Source organism: Pelobates fuscus, chromosome 4, assembly GCF_036172605.1.
Source record: "Pelobates fuscus isolate aPelFus1 chromosome 4, aPelFus1.pri, whole genome shotgun sequence".
NCBI classification, from domain to species: domain Eukaryota; kingdom Metazoa; phylum Chordata; class Amphibia; order Anura; family Pelobatidae; genus Pelobates; species Pelobates fuscus.
Genome location: NC_086320.1, coordinates 392,637,929 through 392,660,756, shown reverse-complemented (window position 1 = coordinate 392,660,756; position 22,828 = coordinate 392,637,929). Strand labels below are relative to the sequence as shown.

The 22,828-nt window shown below is 44.0% G+C and overlaps 1 protein-coding gene across 1 annotated transcript in view; it reads right to left on the bottom strand.

The window, feature by feature from the left end:
- Positions 1-3,906: 3,906 nt before the first annotated feature.
- HASPIN (histone H3 associated protein kinase) overlaps positions 3,907-22,828 on the bottom strand; it is a 107,603-nt gene continuing 88,681 nt past the window's right edge. The window contains exon 16 of the mRNA XM_063450877.1: positions 3,907-4,290. Coding sequence (XP_063306947.1) covers positions 4,083-4,290 — 208 coding nt within the window. The 3' untranslated portion in view covers positions 3,907-4,082. The remainder of the gene's footprint in view (positions 4,291-22,828) is intronic.

The window sequence follows — 22,828 nt, the reverse complement described above, 5'->3', positions numbered from 1 at the left end:
TGATATACATCATTTCCATTGTATAAGTGAACAATATGTATATGTCTAGTAAACAGTTACTGTCCTGGGGCAGCCTTCCGGGAAGCATGCCGTGGGATCCCCCAGTGGCTATTTGACATGGATGTATGTCTCTGTGGACTAAAATGACTATCTGGGCTCCTACTGGCTTAGGCAATGTTATAGTCTCTATGTCTGTGGCTCGGGTGGGATTGGTTCGCTTGTTGTGTTGTAGTGTTTGGGGTCCAGCGTCCTGAGGCTCTTCCTCCTTCTGGTCTGTTCAGACTCTGCACTTTACTGGGGCAGGTTTTCGATCCGCCCGCTTGGTGGCACTTGGAGGGTGGCTCTGGTGTGGGCCTGGGCTGCAGTGCCAGGATTTTGTAGAATGCCTCGGGGTCGTCTGTTGACGTCAGGGTGTGGGATGTGTCCCCCACTGTCACTGCTAGGGACCCCTCCATTCCCCATCGAAACTTTATGGAGCAGTCTGAGTTTCCTGGCCACCAGTGCTAGTTTCCGTTTCTCCACCAGTACGGAGAATGGAATGTCTCCATAGATGGCTATGGTGCTGCCATCGAATTCTATGGCCCCCTGCGCTCTGGATCGGCTCATGATTGCATTTCTGGCACTTACGTCGCGTGTTACCGCTATGACATCCCTGGTGGTCCCTTCTGGTGCTGCTGGGGATTTGCGGACTCTAAATGCCGAGGTTATGAGCGGCTGGGTGGCCCCCCTTTCAATTCCCAGGCTGTCTATGAGGCTCGTTACCAATTGCCTCCGGGATCCCCCTGAATCTAATGTTCCTGCGTCTATGTCGAGTTTCCAGCACTGTCACAGTGCGGTTTAGTTTCTGGACCTGTGCGGTTAGGTCCCCCATTTGTACCACAGTCTCTTGTAGTTGTGCCTCTCTGGCACCTTCTCTCTCTTCCAGAGCTCGGACTTTGGTGTGGACTGTCCCCACCTCAGCCTGTACCACTTTCAGGTCTTCTCTCCATACTCTCCTGAGATCTTGCAGGAGTTTCTTTATGTCCCCCTTCGTGGAGGGTGCGGAGTCTTCATCAGACTCTGATGCAGTGGAATCTCCTCCTGATCGTTGTGGTGTGGAGGGATCTTCTTCCTCTGGGGAATCTTCCGACCGTGTGTTTTCCACTCCGGCCTCGGGCGCCATCTTAGCTTGCAGCCGCGGTATGGGCCTCTCGAAGGAGAGCCGAATATCGGGTAAACAGGTCGTCTCTGTGTGCTGAGCTTTCCGATTTTTGCGCCCCATGGTTCTCTCTGGTGGGGGGTGATGTGTCTGTCTGATTGCTTTCGTTTTTTCGGCCAAAATAGCGTTTTTGCTGTAGTGCGATACGGAGCCTCTCACTTAGGCGTCCGCTCAGTCTCTTGGTCGGCCACGCCCCCGTGGTGTTTTTTTATACCAATGCATTTTCTTTATAACCTATCTAGAGTCTCATCATCATCTTCTACTAACGTCAGTGGGGTCGCTAGCCTGCATTGGCACTTTTGAACCTGTCACACAGAGCCTAGTATGGATCTGGAGAATATGAGTGTGTTACGGCACTCCCGACATAAAGGAGTTAAACCGCCGTTTAGTAGAGCTTCCCTTTGCAGAGGTATAGGCAGTTACTGTAGAACCCCAAACTCCCGAACTGGAACCAGGGGAATGCTCCTAAGTCCCGAACGGTGTACCCAGTAGTTCTCTAAACTCCCGAACGGTAATTTCACGAATCGCTGCTAACCGACGAGCAGGCACAGCATCCATGCGGCTTACACTTCCAGCAATCAGTCTCTAACCGCGTATAGTAAATCCCCCCCAATCATGAGACCAAGCTCCGTATTGAGGGTAAAACAAGATCTGGCTTTAATGAGGGCTACCTGCCCATATTTATGGAAGTCTCCCACCTGGTGGACACTCCCCTAGGGGACTAAAGGGGAGACTGTAACAAAGGACAGACAGGTATCTGATCAGGACATACAGTCACAATACATCCCCACAATGCATCATGGCTGCCTCCTCTCTGCCCTGGAGATAATTGAGAAGTAATTCAATTATCTCCCAGGACAAAGGCAAATCACCGTTATGCACGTGGGGGCAACAGGATAGAGAATTACTTTAAAATTTACAGTGTTACAATAAATATAGACATGTAACGTACCCCCAGATAGCTCCGGTCTGAGCGCACACTATTAGGTGAATGGCGCTCAGACCACACAAATGCAGTTTAATCGCCATGGAGCCAAAGTCTTTAATTCCACGAACATGCTCCATGGCATAGCTATCCGGGTACCCTCACATATAGTACATTATAAAACACAAAGTCCCGAATACTCTGCCGTTCGGTTCACGAACGGGGGTGAAGACCCGAAGGCTGGTAGCTCAGCGGTGCTTGGGAAGAAAAGTGTCCGCTCTTGGTGTTTTGAAGCTAGGCAGAGCACCGCTGGTTGTCCGGGGAGCTCCATAACACCGCCATCGTGTGGCAGCCAGGTGTAGCTGCGACCACCCAGTAACAGTCAATTAAGCTGTGGTTAACCGCAAATACTGGGTGGTCAATTGACGGCACACGCCAGCTTCCCGGTGGTCGCGTATTCGGCAGTCTTTCGGGAAATAATATGGGAAAATAAGGGGACTGCACGGGCAAAGAAACAACCGTACAAACAGACGAATGGAGGGAGGAGAAACATAACCCAAAGACAGACGGTTCTGTCACAGAGTGGTAGTCCAATATCTGTTCACCACTTGGTTATATTATACAGTTCACACTATGTTGTCTTTTATATTTTAGGTACCATTCTATTAGAGTTCATCATATGGTGATATCTGATTTTACATTTGCACTGAGTAGGGTGTACACACTGATATATTGTATTTATTATCTGTTTTCTGTTTGGTGTATATGGTAAGCACCACCCGAAATGTATTTTAGCTACGTATAAGGAGCGCCTACACACTATTACTGTACGTAGTTCCAGCAGAAGGAAGGAAAGGGCTTGGGAGGCTGTGTGTTCCTCTTGTGAGCAGGGTGGTCGTAGCTTTGCCGAGTGTTACCATGGCAACGCTCCGATACAGTACTGTGCTCGCAGGAAGACAGGAGAGTCAGTCTGCAGCCGGAGGAGCTGCAGGCTAAAATGAACATGCCACCAGGGCTTGCAGCATTATTTCCCCGTTCCACGGTAAAAGGTAAGAAGAAGGGACGGGGAGACATTAAGATTTTCACATCTCACCCACCTACACACAGAATAGACCCTATGCACCCCTCACATACACTACACCACCCCCTCACAAACACACACAGATTGCCCACTCCCATGCACTCCACCCCGCACAGCATCCTTCAACCCCTACCCATGCACACTGCACTACTCACCCACAAAAAAACCCCCAAAAAAACAAAATCGCACTTGCGCTATAAAATGTGTTACTGTGGCACCGGTGGATGGTAAGGAAATTTTACCATCAACAAAGATACAAAAGTGGGCGTTAGGTATTAGAAGGTTGACTACTCTTGTTTTAGAGGACACTGGTCATTCTCTTGACAATGTAATAGCGGAATGTGTGATGAAAATAAAACCCACAGACAGGTGATATATGAACTGTTAACAAAGGAAGGTTATGGTACCAGGACCCTGTCCCTGCAACCTACAATTAAAAAAAAAAATTGTCAACCTGACAGAATAGGGCTTCACAGTGGAGCACAGGGCCAACCATCAACAAAAGGGAGCAGACATTCTCTTCCCCATCACTGGCTTGCGTTGATATGCAATCTGAGAAGCCTCATTTTGGGCTCTTTGAGAGACTGGTCTTGGAGGTTTCTACCTTTATTTTATTCACACATTTTTAAAATGCATTCTGATGGTGATCTTCTGTCTCAGGTTACAGGTGCAGCATGATGCAGAACTTAGAAAAGATTTTGCTTGAGATATTTATTGACAGGCATAGAGCGGGAGACATTTAATAAACGGAGAAAGGATTATGATAGGGAGTTGTTAGAATACATAGTACTTTCCAGTTTATTTTTTTATATAAAACCAAAACACATTGTGTTTATGAGCTCACACCAATGTAAACATTATCCACGATGCGATTTCCATCATTTAAAAATCTTACTCATGCGCAGAGCCTCTGTTGCAGAACTACATTTCCGAACTTCTCTGCGGAAAACCTGAAGTTTGCGGAGCTCTCTGCGGTCCACTACCGAGGAAGGTTTTTGAACATACTTTACAGCACTGAGCAGCTTATCAGCCAAGTAATGCAGCCACAGGACATTGGAGAATGGATTATAGGAGGACCATATATTCCTGAAAACAAAAAGGAAAAATATTTTAAAGAGCAGAGACAGAAGGCCGGTGGACATATTGCTGAAGAAATGGTGTGTGGAGCATAGTGCTAATACAAGATATAGGCTACAAGCCATTTGGTATCAGGAATATAACAGGTGGCTAGTTCACTCATGATTGGAATGCCATGTGTATTCTCTGGGTCAAGGTAATCTGAGGTAAGAATGGTAGATTTAAAAAAGTATCTCTTAATGAAAAGGGTTTCTAAAAACAAATTCTATCCGTAGTGGCCAGAAAAATACATAGAAAGAGCGACTTGAAACATGAAACTCATAAAAAAATCATATAAAAAGTGTGCAACAAAACAAACAAATATATACTAAAATAAACTTTATATGAATAAGCACAGGAATAGACTTATAGTATCCACAGTAAGCTACCAAAGGCAAGATCTTACATAATATTCAAACAAAATGTATGAGAGTAAAAATATACAAAAAGTATCAAACCGCCTGTAATAATGACCGTAAAAACTGTTAAAAATCTCAAATGTAGCTGTTACAGTATCAAATATAATGAAGCAGCCAAATGACATGTAAACAGAGAAAGGGGGCTTCACTTCTAAATGTTGCAAAAACGGTGAGTATTCAAAAAAATGTGTAAAATTTCACTTATAAATATAAAACAAACTCCTATTGTTAACCTTGTCAACCAACAGGTTAGTGAGGTAGCAAATATAAGTGAAATCTCCTCTAGAAAAGGAATACAGTGCACAGGATTAACAGATCAAATCCAGATAGGATAGGGGGATCCAGATGTAGCAATAAGCTGGAGGGAAAGCCTCAATGTACCAGACACGATATTTGTCTGGTCGCTACGCTCCTCCACCGTCACCCCGCTGGCAACTGCCAACAGGTAGTCAGACTGGAGATGACACGTGTGGTGAAACTCGTTGATCAAATGGTGCGGCCAGTAACTTTGCAAAAGGCTTTCCTCAACGTTGTAAACACAAGTCTGACATGCATTTTTACATCACATATTCACTTCCTATTTGTTCATGCACTAAGCATAATTCATGTATTCATTCATGTGATCGATCACTACTTTCTGGAACAGTTTCAAACTTTTCTAACAATCTACGGCTGATTTTGCAGAGATTTTATATCCACCATAATGTAAGGTTTAAAACACGCACAAATCCCTTTCCCCCAGAATTAGAGGCAGTACACACCTTAGCGATCTATCTTGTGCAGGACAGGCAGCCTTCTTATTGGAAGACAAATTGAGGTACTGCAAAAATTAAACAAACTTACAAACAGGAAGGCAAACTTGTACTGCCTTTAATCCAAGGGGGGGAAATATTGGAGGTAAGTAAAATTCAGTTTTTCCCTTGTAACTAGTCAGTACACACCTAAGGGATATAGAGAGGCAAAAATAAAGGGTACGTCAGATCATTTCACCTCCAACTGAAGCACCCGCAAGACGATTCTTCAGAGGATAGTGCATACAACAGATACGGTTTGGTAAAACTGTGGATGGATGACCAAGTAGCTGCCTTGCAGATCTGTCCCAGAGATGCCAAAGTCTTTTGAGATTCAGTAAGTGGAAAAAGACCTGGTGGGATGAGCTTGAAGTAAAGGAGGAGGAGACTTGTTCTTTGTTAAATAAGCAAAAACTGATTTTTTTTATCTGCCTGGCTAATGTAGCTCTTGAAATAATCTTCTCTTTATTGGGGACAAATAGCTGATTGGATTTGCGACACTCTTTAGTTCTATCCACATAAGTCAAAAGAGAAAGGATCAACCGATATTGATTTTTTTTTTAGAGCTGATACCGATACCAATAATCTGTGAACGTTCAGGCAGATAGCCGATAACTTACCGATATTCTGTACAATTACAGTTTTGAAAAAAAACTTTCTACACAAATCTACAGTTTACGGATGTAGCTGGGCGCTAGTTCAACATAGACTTTCTCTGCTGGTATTCCAAGAGTTGCTCACGATCAAGTAGTTAGCACAGGAAGAACAGCATCAATAGTAAAATAAAACAATCCACAAATATCCCATCACCTTTCCCAATGACTGGACGACACACAGTATCAGGAGCAGAACTGATGTTTAATTCCAAATACTCTGCTTTTATGCAACTCTCCCATGCAAGGGAGACACCCACAGAAAATTATACATTCTCCAATCCCAAAGTGAGAGATAACACCATTAAAAGCATACATTTCCCCCTGTTTTCTTGATGCACCCCAAGACTATGACATACACCCCTGATGTAAATTACATATCCCCTGATAGCCCTGATCTGGGTGAGCAACATACTCAAAAATCACCCAGATCGGATCAGGGGTTCGGGAATTTTGTGGAGGTCTTCGTTTTACCGACAGCACACGAGGGAGTAGCCGAAAAGAATTCTATGTATTTTGGCCTTGCGGTCGGTCTCCGTTCGTGCGGTGAAAGACACAGCTGGTGCGTTCGTATGGCAAGATGGCCGCCACCACGTGTTAGCATTTCGAACGGCGCCCACCCAGGGAATACACAGTGCGTTCGTATTATTCTCAATCAGGCTAGTGGGAATAACGATGGGAAGGTAAATTAGCCACGTTCCTCTCCGGGGTGGTCTGGTTGTTTGGTAGTTTGTCGAACTGAGGTATTTAACAGGTTGGCCATTGGATTCCTACCGAACAACCATACGAATGCTTCAGATCACTGATTACTTTTTGCCTTAAAAGTCACGAACCATAGGGAATTGAACCTAATGTTGCCACAATAAACGTTCTGGACAGCCAAAACAAAAGACGGTGGATAGTAGCTAAACGCAATCCGCTAAACTGCTCCCCCTTGCCCACAAGCCAGCATACACAGTTTGATCCATCACGGATCGACTTGGGGATGTCCGGGGTTGCTCACCGATCATTTTTCCAAGTCAGTTTGTCGAGACAACCCGTCAGCGTTTTCATTTTGATTTCCCGGGTGGTACTGGATGTTGAAGTCAAATGGCTGCAGCGCCAAACTACCGCTATTCGGCTGAACGGTGGGTAAGGGGTGTAACTTGGATTTCCGGCGGTCCCCTCTCATTCCCACTCTCTGGCACGTGTCACAGGTATTGCAGTACTTTTTGACTGACTCCTGACCAGAAGAAACTCTGTGTCAATCGATACCGGGTGCGACTCACCCCTAAATGTCCGGAAAGCTGGATATCATGTGCTATCCGGAGCAACTCTGATCGGTACCGCTGTGGTTTCACCAGCTGCCTAATAATAATTGGGTCTGACCCATCTACTCTTTTCTCAGACTCCCTGTATAACAATTTCTTGTCCCATACAAATCTCTCTCCCTCCGCCCCGGGTTGGTCCGAGGTGACCTTATCTCTATATACTTGTAACGTGGGGTCAGTGATCACCTCTGTATCAAATTTGCTAGGGGGAGCCCAGGGGACACACTCTAAAGAAGGGTGTGCGTTGTGGTCCTGGGTGCGGGCCTGTTGACGGGTGACAACTGGGTGTGCTTCTCCAGTGGCGGTGGTCTGGGGCTCAAAAGCGGATGTGAGCTTCCCCAGATTGTTCCCCAACAAATCCTATGCCGGTAGTTGCACCATTAACTCCACCTCCACCTTTCCAGACCCCGCTCCCCAATGCAAATGTACCCTTGCTGTGGGTAGCCGGTGACTGACTGCAATACACAGACACCGACTGACTGCAATACACAGACACCGACTGACTGCAATACAGAGACACCGACTGACTGCAATACAGAGACACCGACTGACTGCAATACAGAGACACCGACTGACTGCAATACAGAGACACCTACTGACTGCAATACACAGACACGACTGACTGCAATACAGAGACACCGACTGACATACACAGACACTGACTGACTGCAATACAGAGACACCGACTGACTGTATTGCAGTCAGTCGGTGTCTCTGTATTGCAGTCAGTCGGTGTCTCTGTATTGCAGTCAGTCGGTGTCTGTGTATTGCAGTCAGTCGGTGTCTGTGTATTGCAGTCAGTCAGTGTCTGTGTATGTCAGTCGGTGTCTCTGTATTGCAGTCAGTCGTGTCTGTGTATTGCAGTCAGTCAGTGTCTGTGTATGTCAGTCGGTGTCTCTGTATTGCAGTCAGTCGTGTCTGTGTATTGCAGTCAGTAGGTGTCTCTGTATTGCAGTCAGTCGGTGTCTCTGTATTGCAGTCAGTCGGTGTCTCTGTATTGCAGAGACACCGACTGACTGCAATACAGAGACACCGACTGACTGCAATACAGAGACACCGACTGACTGCAATACAGAGACACCGACTGACTGCAATACAGAGACACCGACTGACTGCAATACAGAGACGCCGACTGACTGCAATACAGAGACGCCGACTGACTGCAATACAGAGACACTGACTGACTTAAATACAGAGACGCTGACTGACTGCAATACAGAGACACCGACTGACTGCAATACAGATAATGTTTTTAAAAAAATCTGTTAAATCTGATTCTGTTGCATAGAACTAAATGAAGAATGTACATTGATATTAAATTAATATCAACAATATATTATTCTTTAGTCCCATATAACAGATTTAACAGATTTTTATTTATATTGTTTTTTTAAGTTATATTCTGTCCAATTTTGTGTTACTTTCAATAAAAGTGTGGCTATTTATTTTATTTGCTTGTAGTTTTTCATATTAAATTCATTAAAAAGTCTAATATTAATAAAATTATAGAAAAAAATATTTTAAAATAATTTGGGGGGGAAAAAGTCATTTCCGGTTTTGGTTTTCGGCCAAGGGCATCCTGAATTTTTGTTTTCGGACCAGAATTTTCATTTTGGTGCATCCCTACCAAAAACACATAATATCTCCACAAATGCTACATCTTCTGATAGCCCTGATCCGGGTGACCAACATTTCCAGAAATCACCCAGATCAGTTCAGGGGCTCAGGAATTCTATGGAAGTCACATTTTCACCGACCGCAGGCATGGTCCCATGCCCAAAACAGTTCCAGAGAATCAGGGCTTGCGGCCCGTCTAGATCGGTAGTTTGAAAATGAACAAACTACCGAACAGAGTCAATAGTCTTACCCTGGAGCTTGATCCCTTCATCCAGATGAACGATTTCACTGAACAGTGCCCTTCTAAATTGTAAAGAACCGAACGCTGGCGATGCTGGAAGTCCAGCGGTGTTTGGGAGTTTCTCTGTCCGATTTTAGTTCCATGAGATTCATGCCCAAACACGGCTGCTTGCGTTCATGCGAACAAGATGGCCGCCACTTCGTGGTTGTCCATAGGAATTGTGGCCACCTAGACGAACAATTAGAACACTGTGGTGAGAAACGTTCCAAGTTGTTAATAGGGTCCAGGGTGGTCTCTGGTTCATGCGGTTGTTTGGGAGTTCGAAGTGTAGCCATAAAAGTCCAAAAGGCACAAACAGGGTTTAACCAAAGTATATTACAGGTGCCATAGTCACATGGCAGGAGGGTGGCAAACGGGCTCCTCCAAAAGGTTACCTTCACCACAGTTATATTCGTTTTTTGTGATCAAACCAAATTATTTTCTTATTTTATGTTACATATGTCAATAAATGCACAAGGTTTAAATACTCCAGCAAAAAGGCATATGATATACAACTCCCTTAACATCGAAAGAAATTCAAATAGGTTTGATACACGAAGCTCATTGGAAACAGAGCCCCAGAAATGGGTAGGAAAAAGTTTCCAATTATTGTACAAGCATCATTTGAAAAAAATAACAAAAGTGGCGTATTCATCATCTCAAGTCAACTAAAAGTTGACATAATATATTAAGACATCGATCCAGAAGCTAGGTACCGGATAATTGTGTGTAAGATAGACAACATATTTACTTTAGTAAATGTATATTTACCAAACATTAACCCTATGTCACTATTTTCAAAGATTATGGAAAGAGTTAAAAAAAATATCTAAAAGTTCGTAAATTATAGCAGGAGACTTTAATTGCGTATTTAATCATAAAATAGATAAAATGGGAGGGGGCGGAGCAAGCAGGCATTCTGTCCAACGCACATTGCTGCAGCTCCCACACAATTTTCACAAAAAGCGTTGGATACCTGTCTGAAGACATAGGGCGTTGGAGCAAGAAGTGTAAGCCCGATCATACCCCTACAATGGCGGATATCGGCGAGCTGCTGTGGAGGCCACACTCTGCGCAGAAGCCTGTAATGGCCCCGATGTTGGACAGTCCCTCGTGCACAACCAGTGAAGAGTCCCTGCTGGGTAAACTGGCTACGAGCACACGCCTGGAGCACAGAGAGTCTCCACCACCTCCGAAACCAGTTGATAAGTCTCCAGTAACGGAGGACACACTACGGGACCTGTTGGAAGAGCTACGCCGCAACATTGCGGCAGATATCAGGCAGTTCCGAGAGGAGATATGCGGGATCTCGGCCCGACTATACGACATGGAGTTGAACACTGCTGCACAGTAGACCCTCATTTCTACCTTAGAAGAACTATTAAAAATGTCAATACTTTTTTATGAGGAAAATGCCTCCCCAGATATGTCAGAATCTACAATCTGGTGTATGTATGATAGAAATAAAAGGATAAGGTCCAAAAAAATGGACCTTAGATGAAGAGGATAAAACACACTAAAAGGGGGGCGTGGCCTGGCACCGCTACAGCCTAGACGCCATTACTGACAGCTCCGCTACGAATCGCCTAAAAAACGCCGAAAATAACTTCAAGCTGCCGACTACAAACACTTACAGCGGGAAGGGGAACCCCTGCTGCATCGACCCATGCCATTCCGGTTCGGATCCGCCTCAGCACCACCCCGCAAGACCCGGCAGAAGCTCCGGTCTGAAAGCCTGAAGGCCGCAACTTACCACGCCGAGCTCCTCGCGGACTGGAGTGAGTATTTACACCCCTACCAAAACGACCCTGACACACCAATCATGGGTCGAAAAACACAGAAACAGACAGGGGCACCCATTCCAGAGGCGAGAGACATAGGGACGCTCCTCAAATGCTCCAGGCCCAAAACAGCAGAACCCTCACCATCCCCAGCTGTCCCAGACGCCATAGAGCCTCAGGAGACTGAAGGGGGGAACGGGAACGGCAGCAAGTACCCAGACACAGCGACAGCCATCGCAATAGAGTCCCCAAGCCCAGCACACGCCACTAAAAAGGACATTGCAGACCTTTATGATAGAATCAAGCTGCTATTTGACACTGACATCGCCCTAGTCAAAACTGAAGTGCAAGCGGTCACTGACCGTGTACAAGCCACGGAGGAAGACGTGATCGATATCAAGCAGGGCCTGGCAGCCCTAGGGGACACTGTGCAACAAATGAGAACTCTGCACTCCTCTCTGACGCACAGAGTGGACACCCTGGATGACAGGAGTAGGCGCAAGCACATAAAAATCTGCGGAGTCTCCGATGCGGTGACCGCAGAGGAACTGCCGCACTTCCTTAGGCGGCTGATGGCCTCATGCCTACCCGCCAAACAAGCTAAACAAATCCCGCTGGACGGAGCTTACAGGGTCAATAGACCACAACGCGCCCCAACGAGCCTGCCCAGGGATATTATCCTCAAATGCCAAACCGTTACCGACAAACAAAAGCTCATGAAGGCGTTCCAAGAAAGGGCCCCCATGGACTTTGAATCACACCAGCTGACATTCTACCAGGATGTCACCAGGGCAACACTTCACTGGAGAAAGACCATGCAACCTATCAAAACTAAGTTGCGAGAAGCTGGCGTGGCCTACCGCTGGTCTGCGTCCCGAACCCTAACGGTCCTCAAGGACGGAAAGGTGTACACAGCGTCTTCTCCAACGGATGCCCCCACCTTTTTCACAGCCCTGGACCTGATGAGAAGCGCTGGAACTCCACCGAGACCGGCAACACATCACCAATGGGACATACCCAATGTGACACCCTTTGTTCCAGCTCGGAATTGCAACCCATCTCAGGATCAAGACTCAGTGACTTAATCGCAGCCTGAATGGCACTACTTTAGTGCACCTCCCCAATGTTGGCGGCAAAGAAAGAATCATCTACCACCGAGCCACACTATAGTGGCACCCTGCAAAGCGGACTGTAGCAATTGAATATTCCATGTTCTTTTCTCTTTTCTAATGTATCTAGTTTTGGTTTAATTTCATGTTTTTAATTTCGTGTTTTAAGTTTCATGGCGCATACTGCCAGATTTTCCACTAATTCTGACACACAAACAGACGAACCCGTTAATTCTTTTCACAATCTCCCCCCCCCCCCCCCGTCTCCCCATAGGTTAGGGGAACACAAGAACGACAGGGGCCTCTGCCTCTGCCACTGCCCCTCACCAACTACCTACCTAAGAGGCACACGCCTACAAACACACTGCACCACTGACATACCCGCCCTTCAACTCCTCATGGGTGGCCAGACGATACGACCCACGAAGGCAGCCGACCCCTGATAAGGCACCACCAGGAACCCCCTCATCATACCCCGACCGCCATGGAAGCCCTTTACACATACACCATATAACAAGACGTTATAATATACCTCTGCCTGAAATCAAAAGCCTAACCGGGTTACTTCTTGTTAGGTATTAACGTCGACGCTCCAACACTAAAATGTCACTCACCAGTTTATTACACTACTTTCTGACATCATGCTTTACGTTGATCTATACTGTTTGAATAACGTTCCTGTTAATATTGAATGACATATAAAAAGAAAAATGAGGCACTTACTACCTGGAAATGTAATTAATGATAATATCTCTGTACTAATCCATAAATGTGGAACACCCCTGCATTTCCCTTTTCTTCATTTTGTACCCTTTATATATGCCTTAACAAAATAAAGAATTTAAAAAAAATAAAAAACACACTAAAAGGTTAACCCCTCAGTTGAAAAAAAGGACTCCACTAAAAAATCCTTATAGATGCAATGAAAAAACTATATTAGATGAATAATCTAATGTGGTTTCAGGAGTGGTATATACCTTTAAATGTTGAAAATGACATGCAGAAAGTGCAAAGTAAAAGTCCTAAAGTAAAAGACTCACGAAACGCGTAAGGACTTTTACTTTGCACTTTCTGGCTTTACCGTAAAGACGACCGGGCTGCATTTGGAACGCAGGAGGATCGGTGACACGCACGCGGCTTTCAGCATCATCTGCCGACAGGACAAGTTCTTACAGCTGCTAACACCGGACTTTCCCGTTTCCAGTACAGCACTCAGAACTTTACCAATTGTAAGTGCTTTTTCCGTTTAACTATGTGGATAATAAATTCATTTTTTACAAGAAAGCACTATTGAATTCTTCACTAATCTTGGCAAGAACGGAGGGGTTTTTCCCATCAAACTGCAGGTCATTACTTTTGACCTGTTAGTCTTTTTCTATTTATTCTTTTTCAGTACAGAGTCACATATAAATCATTACTGCTATTTATGCAGATTTATATATTATTGTACCATATACAATCCAGTTTTATCTATAGCTGGTAGAGGCTGTTATAGCTTACAACATTCACAGACTGTGTAAAACTTTCAATTTCAGTGATACAATTGTATCCATATAGAGACATTACTTATACTATTGGACTCATTGCTATCAAGCACACTGATATTGTATTTATTTCGGCAATTTAAGACAGATTATGTTACTATAGTATTGCTGCATGTCATTTTCAACATTTAAAGGTATATACCACTCCTGAAACCACATTAGATTATTCATCTAATATAGTTTTTTCATTGATGTATGCATGAGGCCGTTATGAGGAGCTATATAATAAAAATGAGTAAAATATCTATTGAAAAAAAAGGTAAAGAATTATCATATATATCATCATAAAAAGTTGATTGAACTTCAAAATAAAATAATATTAAAAACAAGAAAAAATTGAAACAGTACTAAATAAATTGAATTTAAATAATTATTACTTTGTAAATAGAGCAAGTAAAAATTTACCAAAATAATTACAACTAAGAACAAGAAATAGGACAAATTAATAGACAAGTATGATATATACACCAATCCCGAGAAAATAGGTAAAAAATTTAATGAATTTTACGGTAAAATATACAATCTTGGGTTAAACCCAAAGGAGAGCGATATACAAAATTACCTAGCGAAAACAAATATTCGCAAGATATCAAAGATAGATCTTGAATTTTTGAATACTTACTTTACTTCCAACGAAGTTGAGAGAGAAATAGATGAGCTAGATATGAACAAAACTCCAGGCCTGACGGAATTAGTAATCTTTTTTATAAATGAATAAAATCTAAATTGGTTCATCCTCTGACCTCGTAAATAGCAAATAGATCAAATCCATCAAAAGAGCTACTACAGGCAAATCTTCTGCCGATACTAAAACCCAATAAAAACGTAACAGATGTAGGTAATTATAGACCAATCTTGCTGATAAAAACGTACATGAAATTAAATGCCTCCATCATAGCAAAAAGAATAAAGTGAGTAATACAAAAAATTATACATGCAGACCAGATAGGTTTCATACCAGGGAGATCAGCAAATAACTGCACTAGAAGAATTTTGGACATTTTAGATCAGTCTAGTCATAGAGGTGAGCCCCTGCTGGCCCATTCATTAGATGTGGAGAAAGCTTGAGTGAGTTGGGGATAGAAGACGTATTAAAACACTTTGGTTTTGTGGGTTGGAACCGTGAGGCCATTATGGCCTAATATTATGCGCCTTCAGCAAAGACGGTAGGAGCTAATGTATGTGCAGGATGGTTTGACCTTCACAATGCAACAAGACAGGGGTGTCCCGTGTCTCCCCTCGTGTACATCCTTTCAGTAGAACCCCTAGCAATAAACATTAGAAACAATAAGGACATAAAGTGCTTTTCTACCAAAAGATAAAAATCTTATTATACGCAGACCAGGGCCAGATTAAGAGCCCAGTGGGCCTGGTGCTGACAATTATGATTTGCCTAATTACAGAATTTTATCGACCAAAAACACTAAAACAGCCCTACCTCCCAAGCGTCATGTATCTGATGGAGATGGTGCTGGATGGAAACTCATAGGATGCAGCTATAAGAAAACACATACTCTATGCTAATTTCTCTCTAATTTATGCTTTCATCTTTAAAGTAAATCCATAACCTAACAGCAGTGTCCAGTGAAGCAGATAGTTAATGGGCAGGGTAGAAGGGTGTGCCACTGATGTGAATAATGTAAACAGAGCTGCCGAAAGGGGCGAACAAGCCCAAAAAGAGAGCTACCGAAAGGGGCGAACAAGCATGTCTGCCTCAAGAACTGGAAGGCCAACCTAGCATTAATGCATGTCAGGCTGAAAGCCAGTCATGCAGACTGGCCAACTAAGGGCATACTATGCAGACAGAACCCTGAGCTTGCCATAAATGTGTCTAATGATGCGCTTGCTCCATGCTTTCTAAGGACTGTCCCCTAGCACACACATGTCCACTTGTCTCCTACCTTCTTACTAGTAGGCAGAAGCTCCTGGCATATATAGTATGGGACAAAGAAAAGGTGTATGTAGAGAGTGTAGAAGAAAGGGGACATGCCACAGTGTTAGAGAGAGTAAAGCAGCAAGAGCATTTGCATTGTGCACAAAGTCAGCTTTACCTTAACTAATTTCATTGTCAGACAGTCCACATAAGTCTTGTTACCATACATCCCTCTTAAGTTTCCATACTTAAGCAAGAGTATGTGAAGGATAGTTAGGGTTGCCATCTTTCTTGGAAAAAAATATCGGCCTTACTAATTTACATAATTAATTATGTAAGTGTAAATCACAAGTGCCATTTCTGTAAAATCCCCCCAAAACTACCGGTACTTACAGTTTGATTCTGCTGAATAATAGATGGATTGCTCCTAGTGTCTCCCTGTCTCTAAGTATCCCAGTGTCTCCTAGTCATCCAGTGTCCTCATGTCTCTCTGTGTCCTCTATGTATCACAGTGTCCCCTATGTATCACAATGTCTCAGTGTCCCATGTCATCCAGTGTTTCCATGTCACTTGGACACTTAGAGACATGGGAACACTTTGAGACAGTGGGACAGTAGGGGACACTGGGAGACATTGAGACACTAGAGACACTAGCTGGGAGATATGGGGATGCTGAAACACTTGGGGACATTGGGAGACATAAACACTAGGGACTCAGTCTCCCCAAGTGTCTAAGCATCCCCTAGTGTCTGTGTCCCCATGTCTCCCAGATCTGTTCTGTAAGAGTTATCATTCCTGTAATTGGGAAGCATTTAGAAAGTGCCCATGTGTATGTATATGTGTTTGTATATATATATATATATATATATATATGTGTGTGTGTGCATGTATAAAGTGTACCATCTTCTGCACTGTCTGCTTGGTTCTTTTTCTTCAGAAAGATATTAACGACCCTCTGCAAGAATGTTGTCTATTTTCTATCAAAACCTGTGTCTTATCTGCACTCATGTCTCTCTCTCTTTAACCCCTTTGAATTCTATGTGTCGTCTTGCTCAGAAATGCTTCAGACTTGAGAAAGGGAGGTTCTCACGAAAGCTTGTCATTAAAAAATTCTGTTAGTCCAATAAAAAAGGTATTAGAAGATACAAATGTTATCTGTTTTTTTACGTCTATACATATTATATATATATATATATATACACACACACACATACACATATATATATATATATATATATATATATATATACACACATACACATACACATACACATTACAACTTGGGGAGCTCATTAAATACTCATACCAATCAGTCGCTATATAATTCCCCAAATCCACAAAGCAGGTAATCCTGGAAGACCCATAATTACAGGAGTGGGAACTCTCACAGAAGAGATCTCAGGACTGGTAGAAAATACCCTAAAACCTCTAGTCACCAACACTAACAGCTTCATAAAAGACACAACCGCCTTCCTCAACAAACTCAGCCAAATCACCAATCTCCCTACTAACACCATCCTTGTAACCATGGATGTGGAATCTCTGTACAGCAACATTCCACATACAGATGGCATCAATGCTTGCTTCCATTTCCTTTGCCGACAACCATAAATACAGCCCCCGAATTATCACAGAACTGGCACATATAATTATTTCAGTTTTAACAATGAGGTTTACCTACAAACCATGGGCATCGCTATGGGCACTAAGATGGCCCCCCAATATACTAATCTGTTTATGGCAGATCTTGAACAGCGATTCCTCCAAATACAGCACACCAAACCTTACAAATATTATCGCTATATCGATGATATCTTCATAATTTGGACTGAAAGCAAAGAAAAACTGATACCGTTTCATGACTCTTAACTAGGGATCGACCAATATTGATTTTTTTTTAGAGCCGATACCCATAATCTGTGAACTTTCAGGCCTATAGCCGAAAACTTGCCGATATTCTGTACATTTACCATTTAAAAAAAATAAACAATTTCTTAAGTTAAATGCACAAAATATACATGCCACATGTAGTGGATGCAGTGTGTTTAGACAGGGGAGCTGTGTGTGTTTGTCTGGTGGATGCAGTGTGTATATAATGAATGCAGGGTGTGTTTGTGTAGTGTGTATACATAGTGAACGCAGAGTGTGTGTGTTTGTGTACTGTGTGTATAGTGAATGCAGTGTGTGTGTATTTGTGTAGTGTGTATATAATGAATGCAGTGTGTGTGTTTGTGTAGTGTGTGTGTGTATAATGCAGAGTGTGTGTTTTTATAGTTGTGTATATAATGAATGCAGTGTGTGTGTATAATGCAGTGTGTGTGTAGTGTGTTTGTATAGTTGTGTATATAATGAATGCAGAGTGTGTGTGTTTGTGTAGTGTGTATATAATGAATGCAGAGTGTGTGTGTGTATTTGTGTAGTGTGTATATAATGCAGAGAGTGTGTGTGTGTGTTTGTGTAGTGTGTGTGTGTATAATGCAGAGTGTGTGTTTGTGTAGTGTGTATATAATGCAGAGAGTGTGTGTTTGTGTAGTGTTTTGTGTATAATGCAGAGTGTGTGTTTGTGTAGTGTGTGTATATAATGCAGAGTGTGTGTGTGTGTAGCGGAACGCAGTAAGCCTGTCCTGCAACATGCCTGTGTGACTATATTCGTTATAATTGTACCTGTGTTGAATTGCTATTCGTCTATTTAAAGTGTGAATTGTATGTTATTCGGTAGTTTCCATCCGTACTATATGCTTATGGAAACTACCGAACGGAGGGACCACCCCGGAGAGAAGTGTGCCAGCAATTAAGGTTCACATTCTTTCCAAAACCGCAAGTTAACCGGCTCATTAACATTGTATCTGGGTGCCCGCCATTCGGCATGCGTACACGTGGCGGCGGCCATCTTACGCATGAAAATCTCAGCGGTGTTTGGTCGTCGAGTGTCTGGAACTCAAATCGGACACTCAAACAACCAAACACCGCTGAGACCTCCAGAGCTCCGTAACTACCGAACGGAGAGACCTAACGAATCCCCATTCGGTAGTAACAAAGTACCGAATGAGGGAATCACTATCTAGGTGAATTAAAGTATGGATGGCAATTATAAATGTCTGTTTTAACTGCCGAACGGAGACCGACCGCAGGGCCCATTCTCATGGAACCCTTTTCGGATACCAACTCGTGTGCGGTCGGTCAAACTTCACCTTCCTGTAACTGCCGAACCACTGGTCCGATCTGGGTGAATTTTGGATATTATATTCACCCAGATCAGGGCTACCTAGCGGTACCCTAATATTAAGGATATGTGATGGTTTAGGGGTACATCCAAGTTTGGGGTAAAGTACTGTACAAGTTAAGGGGATTATGACTCACTCTGAGGGGAGGAGATGTGTGGGAGGTAACAAGCACTGTATTGGTTACTGTCATAATTACTGTAGTTCCCTCCCTTGCATGGGAGCAGGCTTTATAAGAAACCTTGGAATAAACGATTGTCAGTTCTACTCCTGAAACTGTGTGTCGTCCAGTTATTGGGAGTGCTGTGGGGATATTGCTGTACCGTTTTACCTGCTGGAAACTCTGCTGTGGATTTACTAATGACTTGTTCCTGAGCCTTCCTTGGATCTAAAGTGGAGAATAGCTGTGAGAAATCAGCTCTCCGCTACAGTGTGTTTGTATAGTGTGTGTATATAATGCAGAGTGTGTGTGTGTTTGTGTAGTGTGTGTGTATAATACAGAGTGTGTGTGTATAATGCAGAGTGTGTGTGTACATAATGCAGAGTGTGTGTTTGTGTAGTGTGTGTGTATAATACAGAGTGTGTGTTTGTGTAGTGTGTGTGTATGTTGAGGCATCCTGCACGAAGCAGACCCCATTCAAGCAGCCCACCGGGACAACAGACAGCAGCACCGACCCGTGACCCAGCCCAGACCCGTGCCGCCGAGACAGGCCCGCCTGCTGCTGAGACTAAGGTAAGACTCTCTCCCCCAGCCCATAAGATCACCCAAAATTTATTTTGGCCCAATTTTAACCAGGCTGTGCGTATATATTGTAGTACTTGTGACACATGTCAATGGATAGGTAAGCGGGGGGACCACCCAAAAGCTAGGCTTATGTCTATGCCTATCATTGGGGAGCCCTTTTCCCGCATAGCTGTTGACATTGTGGGTCCCTTGGCCAGGGCTAGTCCATCTGGGAAGAAATGCATTCTCACCGTGGTGGACTATGCCACCCGTTACCCAGAGGCAGTAGTGCTGTCTAATATTGAGGCAGAGACAGTTGCTGATGCCCTGGTTAAGATTTTTACTAGGTTAGGGTTCCCTAAGGCGATTCTCTCCGACCAGGGAACCCAGTTTACCGCTGTGCTCACCCAGCAGCTGTAGAAGGTGTGCGGCATTAAACCGCTGCTCAGTTCACCTTACGACGCACAGACTAACTGCCTCTGTGAGCGCTTTAACAGGACTCTCAAACAGATGCTGAGGACCTTTACTGACGCTAGCAGAGACTGGGAGCGATTCCTGCCTCATCTGTTATTTGCTTACAGAGAGGTGCCCCAGGAATCTACTGGGTTCTCTCCTTTTGAGTTACTCTATGGGCGAAGGGTCTGTGGACCCCTAACCTGTGAAGACAGATAAGATGCAGGCATCTTGGCAGGGCCCGTATAAAGTATTATAGCCAGCTGTGCAGATGAAAGGATTCAGTGATCCTTTCATGTGAACATGCTGAAGGAGTATCAGGAGAAACCGGAGGATGTCGCTGCAGTGTGTGCCCCTGCTGCAGATGACCCTGAGAACTTACCCCTTCCCGATTTATTAAGGAGGGACCCCCAGACAGAGCTTACTAGTCTTGTACAGCTAGGGGACCGGTTAAGTCCGGCAGAGAAGGTACAGTCAAGACAGCTTCTGTGGGAGAAGCAGGCGACGTTCTCCCAAGAGCCCGGTTACACTACCCTAGCTGTACATAAGGTAGAGACCCCTGGACAGAACCCCCTGCGACAGCCCCCTTACCGTATCCCTGAGGCAGTCCGAGAAGGAATGCGGAAGGAGATACAGGAGATGACTCAGCTTGGGGTCATCAAACACTGCAATAGTCGTTGGGCCTCGCCTGTAGTCCTGGTGCCTAAGAAAGACGGGACCACCCGGTTCTGTGTGGACTACAGGCGGCTCAACGAGAGGACCAGCACTGACGCCTACCTGAGACCGTATCGCTAGGGGGCGCTATCTGTCTACCATAGACCTGTGTAAGGGCTATTGGCAGATCCCCCTGGCCGAGGATGCTATCCCCAAGTCGGCATTTGTCACCCCGTTTGGCCTGTACCAATTTAGATTCATGCCATTCGGGATGAAGAATGCCACGGCTACTTTCCAGCGTTTGGTGGATAGACTCCTCGATGGCTTCCAGGAATTTGCTTGTGCATACCTGGATGACATTGCGGTCTACAGTGAGTCTTGGGAGGAACACATGATTCATGTATGGGTAGTTCAGGACAAGATTCGGGCCGCTGGCCTGACCTTGAAGCCAGACAAGTGCCATCTAGGCATGGCTGAAGTGCAGTATTTGGGTCACAGAGTGGGAAGTGGGAGCCAGAGACCGGAGCCAGCCAAGGTAGAGGCAGTGGCTAACTGGCCCACACCTTTCACTAAGACCCAGGTACTAGCCTTCTTGGGGACAGCAGGATACTACCGACGCTTCGTCCCTGACTACAGTACTATCGCCAAACCTCTGACTGACCTGACTAAGAAGAATTTACCTAAGCAGGTCCTGTGGTCTCCAGCTTGTGAAGCCGCGTTTCAGGCACTGAAGCAGGCTCTTGTGAATGCCCCTGTCTTGGCTGCCCCAGAGGAGACTGTGCTGAGCCAGGTCGGGGAGGATGGAGTGGAGCACCCTGTTGCATATCTCAGCAAAAAATTACTACCAAGGGAAGTGAGTTATGCGCAGTGGAGAAAGAATGACCCGCAAACGGTGCTGTCCTGAGGAAAGTCCGAATCGGGCACTGAAACGTTGACCGTTGGCATTTATTTTTTACTTTTTGAGGTGAAAATAAAAGTTACATTTTAATTGGAGCCTGGGAGTGCGGACCATCTTTTTGAATCTTCTGTATACATATGACCTGGATCCAGCACCCAGCATGTAAGCTAAAACTGCAATTTAAGCCTGCTGTGCAAGGTATTTTGAGCTATATTTGTATATATATATATATATATATATATATATATATATATATATATATATATATATATTAAGAAATTTCAAAACCAAAACATTTATACAAAAAACAATAAAACCGCTAACTTTGGCCAGCGTTTGTGACTAAGTGGCTACAAAAAAAGACTGGAAATATCACATTTGGAATACCCTGGGTTTTCTACATTTGAAAATGGCATGCCATCATGGGGTTATTTCACATTCCTGGGCTGCCATATGGTCTCAAAAGGCAACTAAGTTCCAGCAAACCAATATGGCAAACTAGATCGGGCAAGCCCTATATTGACCCTGTAACTTTCCGAACAACCATAAAACCTGTACAGGGGGGTATTGTTATACTCGGGAGACTTCGTTGAAAACAAATATGAGTGTTCTAAATCAGTGAAACGTATTCCGACGATGAAATCACCAGTAAAAGTGCAGGTTTTGTGTAAAAAAAAAAAATGCAAAAACCAAAGGAAAATGCTAACTTTGGCCAGCGTTTGTGACTAAGTGGCTACTACAAAAGACTGGACATACTCCATTTTGAATACCCTGGGTTGTCTACTTTTACAAATGGTATGCCATGATGGGGTTAATTCCTGGGCTGCTATATGGTCTCAAAGGCAACCTAGGCCCAGCAAACCAATCTGGCAAATTTTAATGTGCAAACATGGAAAAACCCTATATTTGACCCCTGAAAGTTTGCAAAAGCCCATAAAACCTGTACATTGGGGGCACTGTTGTACTCTGGAGATATTGCTGAACACATATTGGGGGTTTCTTTGTCAGTAACACATAAACGGAACTTAAAATCCACGCCTAAAGTACAATGTAAGAGAAAAATAAAAATAATAAAACGACTATCCAAAAGTTTGACAAAGGCTGGTGGTAGAATTGGTGCATGGAAAGTGTTAAAATACCACCATTTGAAATACCCTAGGGTGTATTCTTTTCAAAAATAT